Here is a 12,448-nt window from a genome sequence, read left to right as displayed (position 1 = left end):
CAAAGTTTAAGTAGACTTTGTACAAACCTTTACGCAGCCACAATGGTGATTTATAGAGCTACTGAATAAATAGACATTTAGTTAATGGTGCCATGAACTGGAGGGACAGATTTTGAAAATGGGAAGGGCAAAGAAACAGCTGAAGAGGTGAAAGCATTAATTTCAGTTAATCAAGCAAATTGAGCTTAATACGCATTTAAACCCACAGTTATGCAAAAAAAACTCTCAGGATATTGTACTTTGCAAATATAAATGCATAAATCTTGATGCATGCTCTAAAAATAAGTATACAAAAAACAACTGCTCTCAGCACTAGCTAGTCTATCATCTGAACAATGGCTGCGTTGCATCAGGTAGCAACAGATTTTCCAATCTAGCATGAAATACAAACCAGTCACAACTACACAATCCATGATAGATTCTGTCTTCTATCAGGAAAGGAGTATGAACATGGAATAAAATCATGCAGCGCAATCAGCTTTTATTTTCCTCTCCTCTATTGACTGCTGCCTCTCAAAGCGCAAGAAAAAGCAAATGTATGCCCAAGTGCTTACAAGTTGCTATTTTGAAATGAAGGTCTTATTTCTTTTGCCTTTAAAAACTTCCCACCAGTACAAAATGCTCGTTGTCAGAATGAACAGCTGTTGCCAAGTTTTACTGCTTTGAGTTCTCTAACTGAACTTCTATGCTGAAGAAATCACAGACCACAAAGTTATCTCAGTAGTTGACATATTTAATCTCTTTTTTTCCTTCAATTCCAATTAATTGAAGCCTGGAGGATGAAGGCATCCCTTACATCCATGGGGTGATGCCATGATGCAGCCCAATTTTGCAATACAGTAGAAAATAAAAAAAATCCAGGGTATAAGCCGGCTGGAGAGAAATGTAGTTTCTTGGGGAAACAAAGACAGCAACTGACATAATGGTTATTGCAACACTGTACAGCACCAGCGATCTTTAAATGTTAATCTACCAAAACTGTCTATCAGAATCAAGTAACTGGCCATGATAATATATGATGGAAAAAAATCATCAGGTCAATTTTTATCCTTATCCTCTCCCACATCCAATGTGTTACCAAATCACTAGAAACTAACCAACTGCTGGGATGAACTGCTGAATGCAGGGATGGATGGACATTGGTTAATTTACTTAAATATTGAGTCAGCTGTTGGCTGCCTAGCCTCATCACCAGTAAATGTGTCAAAACACTCTAAAACAAAGCACAGATCATCTATGGAGTGAATGCCAATACATCCATGTACCACGTCAACTCCAGCGGGAAAACAGGGAAAATTGAATATTTATAACTTACATACTAACAAACTAAATTACTCAGAAAGCTCTCTGATCTGTTGTTCTTTTGATTTGTTGATTAAAACACCATTTCAATATGCAGAGCACTCATGGATCACACAGCAACTGAATGCTGCATATTTGCTTCTTATATGCCCTCAATTACAACACTAATTAGACAACTTGAGAGAATGGTCAGTTATCTAAACTGAATCATAAATCAAATCGACTTGCAACTTTACAGAACAGTAGTTAAACTACATATAAAGTACTGTATGCAGTGTGAGTCACCACACAACAGCAATGATGGGTACGATGTGATTGCACAGGAGATTCACCAGGATGTTGACTAGATTGGGTGACTTTACTTATGGGAACAAACTCAATAGGCTGGGCTTATTTGTCTTGCCCTGGAATGAAGGAAGCTGAGTAACATGATGGAGGAGCATAAAATTATGAGAGGCAGATATCAAAGTAAGTTTATTATCAAAGTACATATATGTCCTCACATATAACCCTAAGATTCATTTGCTTGCAGGCATATTCAGTAAATCGAAGAACCATAATGGAATCAATGAAAAACCGTACCCAACAGAATGGGCAAACAACCAACCAGCAAAAGACAAGACTGTGCAAATACAGAAAGTAAAATAATAATAATAATAATAAATAAACAACAAACGTTGAGAACGTGAGACAAAGAATCCTTGAAAGTGAGTCCATTGGTTGTGGGAACAGTTCAGTGATGGGGCAAGTCAAGTTGAATGAAGTTATCCCCTCTTGTTCAGGAGTCTGATGATTGAAGGGCAATAACTGTTCCTGAAACTGGTGGTGTGAGTCCCAAGGCTCCTTTAAACTACTTCCTGATGGCAGTAGCAAGAAGAGAGCATGGCCTGGATGATTGGTGGTGGGGGAGTTCATGATGGATGCTGCTTTCCTGCAATATGCTCGATGTGGATGCACTCAATGGAAGGGAAGGCTTTACCCGGGATAAGGTAAATAATGAGAATCATTTTCCACATGGTAGGGATATCACAAACAAGTGAGCAAAGGTTTAAGGCGAAAGGAAAGAGTTTAAAATGAGCCCTGAGGGAATATTTTTAATGAACTATAGAGTGGTTGGTATCTTGAACATGCCAGAGTAAGTGGTGGAGTCAGATATAAATCATTAAATTCAAGAGAAATTTGGAAAGGCACTTAAATAAGAGATAAAAGGGTACACAACTAATATGGGAAATGGTATTAGCATAGATAGGCAAAACAATCAGCACGTTGGCATGAAGTGCTGTAGGGCCCATTTCTGTGCTGTCACAACTATGAATACTTTGGGAATGGCTATACATTTTTACAATTCCACATCAACTCAACATTACCAACCTGTGTTGTTTTTCCAGAGCCAGTCTCACCAACAAGCACAAAAGACTGGTGTTTAGTCAAGATGTCACTGAACCTTTCCTTGTAATCCCACACAGGCAATTGTAGTCTTTTTTTCAGGATCTCATAATAGCGTGGGGTGTGGGGTAAATTGGTAAATGGATTGATAGCCTGTTGATGAAGTGCCGGAGTTGTAATGAGGGGCATATTGCCTCCCGCGGTTAAAGCCGGATTAGACAAGTTCCTTGAATCCTTATCACGATCCCGATCCCGATCACGATCCCGATCTCTATCACGGTCACGATCCCGATCCCTTTCCCGATCCCTATCCCGATCCCGGTCCTTTGAGCGATCATAATCTTTGTCTCGGTCTCTGTCTCTATCTTTTCGTCTGTTGGAAATAAAAAATGTTTTACGTTTTACTACCAATATGAACTTACCAATACACTACTATGCTTAGTTTCATTTCAATTTTGCCTATTACATTGAGATTACATTTTAGCCTATTGGCAAAGTATTTTTTAACCTCAATATTGTAAACAGTCATATGAATTTGCCAAGGAAAAAAACAATTGAATTAAACAGTGAAAAAGCCTAATCCAACTTTGATGTTTGGTGACTTAGTCTCATGCCGATTTAGATTACAGTGCAACAAGATTCTGGGATTAGCAAATGAATAATATTTTTAAAAAATGAATGCTAGAAATACTCAGGTCAAGCACCATCTGCAAAAGAGTTAAACTTTATGTTTTAATCTGCAAACATTCATTTTACATTAGCTCCTCCCAATGCAAAGGAGGCCACACCAAAAGCAGAATTACATTAGATACAGAACACTCAATTGGAAGTCATATTTTTCATTAGGGAAATGTGTTTGCTGTCTGGAACAATGAGAAGCGAGAAGGTAAAGGATAGGCATTGCATTGCTTTGACATGCAAGGGAATGTACTGTCGGAAGGACACAGAGAAGAAACAGCCCAAGGGAATATCAAAATGAGAGGAGCTGTGCTCTGCTGTGACATCACACTATAAGTGATCATAATGACATTCATTCTTGTTCATTCCTCCCAGATCCCATTCGAAGGGGAGACCGGCAAGGTGGGTGTAAAGACAATGTGTACAGTGTAATTTTTCAGGTTAGGTGGGAGGAAAAAGAGCAGAAACGCAAGATGTAGAAAAAGCATAGTTAATTACTCTGTCAATCACAGCAGAAAGACAAGTAGAGGACACAAAGAAGGCAGAAGCAGTATTAAATTAGCATCATCAGAATGGATGTAACCAAAAGAGAACCTAAGAAAGTAGAATTCTTTACAGGAAATGGAGTACAAATGTAATCAAACTGGCAATGGAAATCTGGAACTAATAATGAAAAGTCCCAAGTTGACACTGATAAATTAAGAGAAGAGAAGGTAAGGGAATTATCAGATGGGCTGTGTGAAGTTAGAAAAGGGTGGAAATTAGCAAAGCTGATGTTCCACATATCCATAGACTCGCGAAGATTCCTAAAATAGCATCTTCCTGCAGTACTGTGTTCTTTGGAGAATAAAATCAGATAATGGAAATACTCAGCAGGTAGGCAATATCTGTGGAGATGAAAAATGATAACGTCATTTTGAAAAGTTAACTATTTCCCTCTCCACAGATGCTGCCTGACCTAAATAGTTACAATGCTTTCCGTTTTCCATTTAAATTTTCCATTTCAAATTTGGAAAATATTAACACAACCAAAGTGCTACTACTCAGTGCAGAGGTAGTTCAGCTACTGGAGGGCAGTTGTTATGAACACCAGTATGGATCTTATAAAAGCAGAGGGCCTCCAGATTGTCTTGGAGGTGAAGCAGGATTGGTTGCGTCTGGGATAAACAAGAACTAGGAAGCTAGTTGTTCAAATACAGGGCTATCTTTCAGGCTATCGCCAATGTTAAGGGCGAACCTTAAGTGAATGGAATACTGCAACTGTAAGAGAGATGAATGAAGTGAAAGAGTAGATTGCCAGAGCTGTTCTTTTCTCTCATCATTCTCTTGTGCTAAACTATATACCACTTCATATCTAAACCTTGTCAACCTTAAATATATTTATTTATTTATTGAGATACAATGCAGAATAGACCCTTCTGGCTCTTCAAACCACACTGTCCAGCATTTCCCCCATTTAATCCTAGCCTAATCACAGGACAATTTACAATGACCTATTAACCGACCAACTGAAACTTTTGTGGCCTGTGGAAGTACACTGGAGCAACTGAAGGACACAGGGAAAATGTACAAACTTCTTACAGGCATTGGGGGGGGGGCGGGGGGATTAGAATTTGAACCGAGGTCACCTGTATTGTGAAAAGTTGTGCTAACCACTATGCTACTGTATCACTCCTTTTGAATAAGCCTTCACAGGCCTCGGACAGAGAATTCCAAATACTTACTACTCTCTATGTTAGGTGAAATGCCTTTGTATCTCTGCCTTGAAATGAGGATTCCCTGTTTAAAGGTAGTGAGCCCTAGTTGTAAACAATCCAGTCCAGTGAAATACCCATTCTAATATTCAAGAGAGCACCTCTCATTCCTTGAAACTTTAGACGTTAGAGTAAGGCTATTTGATACCTTCCTCGTACGGCTCCCCATACCACAAATCAATTTAGTGAACCTGTTGCATGAAATTCTAGGTGCAATTTCAACAGGGTCCTTTATAACTGCAGATAGTGGCGAGCAGAATAACAAAGGAAAATTCTGAAGGGAAAAGAGCAATTAGATATTTTTCTTTTAAATCTCATTCCTATTGGCTTTGATCACTGTTGATAACTCAGGGCTTCAAATAATCAATCTTTCTGTTTCAGTACCCACCTATCTGGCTGCTGAAAATAAAGAGGCTGCATTTTACATCCAGCTTTCTTAGGTCTCCATTCCTAATTAAAATGCAACATTAGAAGATGTAAACAGTCAGACTAGAAAATAGTCAAGTGCCAAAAACAGCAAGTCTATCGGTAATTGCTCTGAAAGCAGCTCATGGACCATTGAATATGTTCATAAGCAAAGTGCAAAAGAAAACAAAAACAGGAGAGGCCATTTGAACCTTTGCGCCTACTTGGCCAATCAATATATCACGGTTAATTTTCTGTCCCAATCATATTCATTTCTTTCCCATTATCCACCATTCCCCTTAATGCCCTTGATGTTCAGACAGTTATCCATCTCCTTCTTAAAATACATTCAGCAAATTAGCAGCCTCCACCTTCTGTGAATCAGTCACTTTCCTGAGAGGAAATTTCTTAGTACATTTCTTAGTTTGTCTTGTGGTGCTGCACGACATGCCCCGAGACTAACTCATACCTGACACCACTGACCCTGACATACCATCCCGAGCCAAGGAAAATATCTGCCCAACATCCATCCCTGTCAGAATTTCTACACGTTTTAACAAGACCTTCTCTTAATTATACAAACTCCAGTGAATACCTGCCTAGGCACTGATTCCTCATATGACAGTCCCGCTATCCCAGTAATTAGTCTGATAAAACTTTTATTGCATTCCTGCTATGGTAAGTATACCATTGGTTAAGCAAAGCAGGACTGCTCACAACACTGGTGCAGTTGCATAATTGCGACAAGACATCCTGTTCCAGTACTCGAACTCTCTTGATGTCTTTACTGTGTGCTTTAAATTAGTAATGTACATCCCACTGTAGATTGACATTTCTCAAATACTCTAACTTTCTAACTTTCCTACCAAATGTATCCCTATTATATTGCTTCTGTCATGCTTTTGCCCATTTACTCAAAATCTTAAATCAGCTTAAGATTTTTTACATCCTCCTTGCATCTCTCAATGCCATCCACTCAGAACTATATTTCATTCCCTCATCCAGATCTCTGAGATACATTTCCTGTCAGGGTCCCAAGCACTCATCTCCATGGTATCCATGAGTCGTCATGAAGAACATGCATTTACTCCTTCTCTATTAACTAATTTCAATCCATTGAAATTGCATCTGCTTTACTACCATCACCTTTCATGTTGTATTATACACTCATTCAAGGGACCTCATCAAAACTAATTTAAGTCTACTCTGAACGCCTCAATTTTTTCCAACACTTAATCCCCCACCACTTTCATTAGGTTTGATTCCCTAGCATTTCTGTAAAGCCATTTGTGTTCTCTCCCATGAAGACAGAACTAAAGTTCTGCTGAATTGCTTTGCTCACCATTATAAATGCTGCAGTTTCTGACAAGAGACCTATATTTGTCTTCACTAATTTTACACATCTCTATAATATTTCAAACAATGTACTTTTATACCTATCTCATTTTTGCTCTCTTAATCAATCTAGGTCTACTTCTGCTGAGTTTTGAACTGTTCTAAATTCTCTTTCAATCTAATGTTCCCTAATTTTTTTTCGGAGCCATGATCAGATTGAATCAAACTTCAGTTTGAGCGAATTGCTTCACTTTCCACCTTAATGAAGAATTCTAATTATGGTCAATCTTCACTGATGAACCCTGTGCTGCAAGATTATTAACTAACCTGTTTAGCACAGTCCCCAATCGAGGTTAGCCTGGCCCCTAATTGGTTCTTTAGCATTCCGGATACACAATACAATGAAAAGAAAGGACATTTCCATAATTTGTCACCAAAAGAGTGCTTTAATAGAATATCCCCAAAGTACTGCTTTTCTTCAGACAAAAGTATTTGGTTAACTCATAATTCATATTGAAGCCCTCAAACCTGACACACAGGAAACAGGAAAACAAAGCAATAAATTACTGTCCTCCTAAATGCAATGATCAGGTTAAATTAAAAGGTCATGGAATCAGGTCATCTCAGCCGGGCCTAAATGGTCACTTGATGGGACAAAGAATCTGTTTTCATGGTACATGATTCTATAATCAAGTACAGCAGAAAAGTAACCAATGACAATACACCACTAGACCAATATTTGCAAAGACCCTACCGAGAGACTGACTAACAGGATACCAGATCCCACCCACCCCATGCATATACGTTTGGTTTCAACAACTTTTGCGCTTTTCTCAGTTTATAAAAGATAGGCACGCACTGGAAATACAATACAAAGATTTTATTTTGCTCTGACTGCGAAGATGCTGTATAACAACCAGCAAAAATAGATTAAAAATTCAGGCATACACAAATTCTCAACTCCTTAATAGATGCAAAAAAAAACCCCCACCAATGTTGAATAAATTAAACGCTTTGTTAGTTCATAATGACCCTGTCGATTCAGTAAAGGTTTCAAGGTGAGTACACAAAAATAATCTTATTTTGTTGGTGCTGCTGTTAGTGTTTATTTCTTGAATGGAACATAATATAATGCTCCTAACTAACAATCATGAGTATTGATAAGGGTCCAGGCGATACTGTGATACACAATTACCTCTGTAATCTTGATTCCAAGGACAGACTTAATTAAAAACAAAACACAAAAAGATATTAATTGTGACCATAGAGGGGGGAAAAAAAAGAAAATGTGGGGGGGAAATAGAAACAAAGAGCTTTATTAAGAAGGAACCACATTGTGAAAAGGTGGGAGAACATAAGTGATTAGTAGCTTTCATGTCTAACAATTTTTTTGGAGCACACATAGGTAAGTAATCCATTACAACCCAATGAGTTAAATTGGTACAAGCTAAACTAAGAGAAGGGTCATCTGAACATAGGACTGTGATGGTAACAGATAGAGCATCTTTGTACCCAAGCCCCAAAGACAAGCACAACATTCTGGAGTCAGGTGAAAAAGTAAATGCTGCTCTGCCAACTCAGGAGAAAAAGGTTTTATAACCTTCTGGAGTATTTCCTAAAGCCGCAAGATCATCAAGAACAACATGAAAAGCATTTCAATAATTCAACAGACCTGCTAGTTAAAGCAAGTTAGTTTACATGGTGGCTTATCTAAACTAACTTCCCCAAATATCAATCTTAATACTGAATAAATGAATCCTGATGATGCCAAGTTAAAGCAATATATTTGATTGTGCAATTGCATTTCAGTATCTTTTTTCAAATGTTCTGGGTTACGCTTGAACACAACTGCAAGAACTCACTGAACATTGTCAAAGACATTTCATACGTGGCTCCACATAAAGGTGTGGCAATCTAGAATTTTACCCGCATTACTTTGAGGTTAGAGCAAAAGATGATACTTAAGGTATGAAGCGTGTTCTGATGGCATATGACATAAAAATAGTACCATTTATTATATGCAAAACGTTAGCTCCAATTACTCAAAGGAAAACTTAAAAAGTTTATTTGGTGGCCATCAGCAATAAGGTAAACAACACTGGCTAAAGTGACAGAATTTAAACAAGCTTGTTATTCCAACCCAATACCAGACATAAGTGTACTGCAGAAGAGTGAAATGCTGAACAATAAAAAGCAACTTTATCCATAATGTACTGTTCACCAAAAACTAAGTATTCACAAAGGAATTAAAATGCTTTTGTGTGATGTGAAATACTCTAAATGCATACTCTTTCATCCTGCAGATAAAAGATAGCAGATAGATTTTAATTTTGTTTCTACCAAAGCATTTATGGGAAAACAATAGATATTCACTCCATTCTCTATACCAGTTCATTGTCTTCACTCTTACTGATCCGTTTATTGACATTTATTTAAACTGCTTGTGACATGAACTTCAATTAAATGTTCGGTTGAACTAAATACTCCATAACTTACCATACTACCAATCAATGAACTGACAATCTATAACTCAGTTGATCCTTTGTTAATCCAAGGGAATGTCATTACATCGCAATGGTCAAATCATAGATTGCACAACTGCATACTTAATGACATTCAGTTTCTGTTAAAAGTGATGCTTTGTGAATTTCCTCTGAACTATTTCTTCAGTCTCCCACATAAAATTATAAAATATAATATCAAACTTGTGTCAGTCACCTCAGAGGCCCTCCACTGGTCAGGATCAACTGTGGATGTTGCATCTCAGCTGTCTACACGACACACAAGCCAGTACTCAAGTCAGAGCAGGATGACATGGGGAGCAAACTGTTGCCCACATAGCAAGCTGTTGCCCCGCTACACAGCTGATTAATCCAAAGGAACACCAGAGACCGAACTGATAACAGTTTGGTACCAGCGGCAGCACGGGAGTAGTCAGTCCGCGTTGAACTCAACATAGGACTGCCTTAGGGACTTCAATTAAGAACAATTAATTCAGCTTAGATAAGAGCAATTAATTTTGATTCCATATACTTGAAGTATCTTCTGAGTTAGATACTTTAACACATTCTCAAAAGTTGACTCTGCCTTTGTAATAGTCAATGGACATCATAGACTGCCCCATATATTGCCTTTTAAATCAGACTCACACACAATTTAAATTGGTTTAAGGCAGCCAAATGAAGCTTAGATAGGTGAGCAAATAACAAATCACACAATTGGATTTAGTGACAATAAAAATAACACCCTATACTACTGGAAGGCTGGTATTCAAAAAAAACAAACATCATGATTTTTCTGTATCAAACCACCTCACGTGCACATGCATCAAGAAACAGGAGTTGAAAAACCAACTTTATGGAGTTATTTATTCTTCATTTGGACATGGCTGGTGGCGTAGTGGCATCAACGGACTTCGGGACGAAAGGTCCCAAGTTCGAATCCAGCTCCGGCTGGCTCCCCTGCACGCTTTCCATCCGTGCTGGGTTACGAGCTAGTGATCTCTGGAAACTCACCCGGCAGAAGGCAATGGCAAACCACAGCTGCAACTTGCCTCATACGTGGTTCCCCACTATGTCAGAGAGGTGTAGAGGGAAATAATCCGCTAACCGGAGAAACTCCGGATGCAAAGTACCTTTCCTTAATTCTTCATTCCCTTATACACACACACACACACTGGGGGGAGGGATCATATTAGAATAAAACCAAGTTAGCTCTGGTTGTGCATCAGGAATCCAAGGATGTTAACATAAGCATGATGATTAGTGGCCCAAAAGCAACCAGAGGAGACTACAGTAGCAAGATGCCCCATAAATACATCCTCAATCACAAAGCACATTGTTGGCATAGCTTTATCACGGAATAACAGACATGGAAACACGCGGTATAAGTTTAATTGTTCACACTTTATCCAAGTGTGGATGTTTTCACTATTCTAGGAAGATGGGACACTACAAGTTACTTTTGCAACAGTAGTTAGCAGAATAATTGGGGAATAAAGCTAATCTTGTCAGAGACACTGTTCTCCTATTTAGCAATACATCTTGGAAAGGGCATAAAATGATGCTAGCTCAATACATGTCTTGCCTTCAAATATACTCAGGGGAATAAAAATTGCCATGAAGTTCAAGAGAATGAAAATGCTGCATCTGAAGCAGGCAAATCTGATGGAGAAATCAGTCGATTGATGAGCATCTGTAAGGAGATGGGGAAAGACACAGCCAGGAGGAAGTTCCATGTATCAGGGGACATGAAGTGTGTGAAGTTGTCTTTCTTTCTTTTTAAATCTTTTTATTGAATAAGTATACAAAAGGGTAAGCCATATAGGCACTAATACATTGTTAGAATATAATAAAATTACAGGAGATATTAATACAGAAAAAAAAGTGATACAAACAATGTAATTTAAACATAACATACTAAGGTAACATAATAGTATACTAATTTTTATATATATATCAATAGAGAAAAGAACCCCCCCCCAAAAAAAACCCCACCATGCAACTAAACTAAAAGCAAAGCAAAGCAATGGGCTAACTTGGAACCAAATAGAGTTAAAGAACTTAAAATCACGTCCTCAAACCCGACCTCCATTAAAAACAGTAAAAAAAAACAAGAAGGGTATATAAATATGGAACAAAAAGAGAAGAAAAAAAATTACATTAAATGAAAATATTGAATAAAAGATCTCCAGGTCTGTTCAAATTTAAGTGAGGAATCATAGAGATTGCTTCTAATTTTCTCCAAATTCAAGCATAATATCGTCTGAGAAAACCAAAAAAAGGTGGTTGGAGCATTAAGCTCTTTCCAACGTTGTAAGATACATCTTTTCGCCATTAAAGTAAGAAATGCAATCATTCTATGGGCTGAAGGAAAAAGATTACTGGAAATTTTAGGTAGTCCAAAGATAGCAGTAATAGGGTGAGGAGAGATATCTATATTCAATACCTTTGAGATAATATTAAAAATGTCTCCCCAAAAAGTTTCCGGAGTAGGACAAGACCCAAACATACGAGTTAAAGAGGCTATCTGCCCCGGACATCTATCACAAAAAGGATTAATATGAGAATAAAAGCAAGCTAATTTATCTTTGGACATATGTGCTCTATGAACAACTTTAAATTGAATTAGGGAATGTTTAGCACAGATAGAGGAAGTATTGACTAATTGTAAAATCTGCTCCCAGTCATCCACAGAAATGATAGACCCCAATTCCTGTTCCCAACCTACCCTAATCTTATCAAATGGAGCTTTCCTAAGTTTCATAATAATATTATAAATCATAGCCGATGCACCTTTCTGACATGGATTAAGGTTAATTATAGTATCTAAAATGTAAGTAGGAGGAAGCATTGGAAAAGAAGAAAGTATAGTACTTAGGAAATTTCTAACTTGTAGGTATCTAAAAAAATGTATTCTTGATAAATTATATTTATTAGATAATTGTTCAAAAGACATAAGGGAACCATCTAAAAATAAATCCAAAAACCGTGAAATACCCTTAGTCTTCCAAATTTGAAAAGCACGATCCGTAAACTTCCTGAATCTTTTAATAGAGCATCAATCTCTCTAATATTAAAGAAGGATAA

General features: G+C 37.6%; 1 protein-coding gene across 3 annotated transcripts in view; it reads right to left on the bottom strand.

Moving 5' to 3' along the window:
- dhx15 (DEAH (Asp-Glu-Ala-His) box helicase 15) overlaps positions 1 to 12,448 on the bottom strand; it is a 127,696-nt gene that overhangs the window by 97,619 nt on the left and 17,629 nt on the right. For all 3 annotated transcript variants that reach the window (XM_063043361.1, XM_063043359.1, XM_063043360.1), the window contains exon 2: positions 2,674 to 3,061. In XM_063043361.1, the coding sequence (XP_062899431.1) occupies positions 2,674 to 3,061 (388 nt within the window). The remainder of the gene's footprint in view (positions 1 to 2,673; positions 3,062 to 12,448) is intronic.

Source organism: Mobula hypostoma, chromosome 3 (assembly GCF_963921235.1).
Source record: "Mobula hypostoma chromosome 3, sMobHyp1.1, whole genome shotgun sequence".
Lineage (NCBI taxonomy): Eukaryota > Metazoa > Chordata > Chondrichthyes > Myliobatiformes > Myliobatidae > Mobula > Mobula hypostoma.
This window is presented reverse-complemented; position numbering and strand designations above follow the sequence as displayed.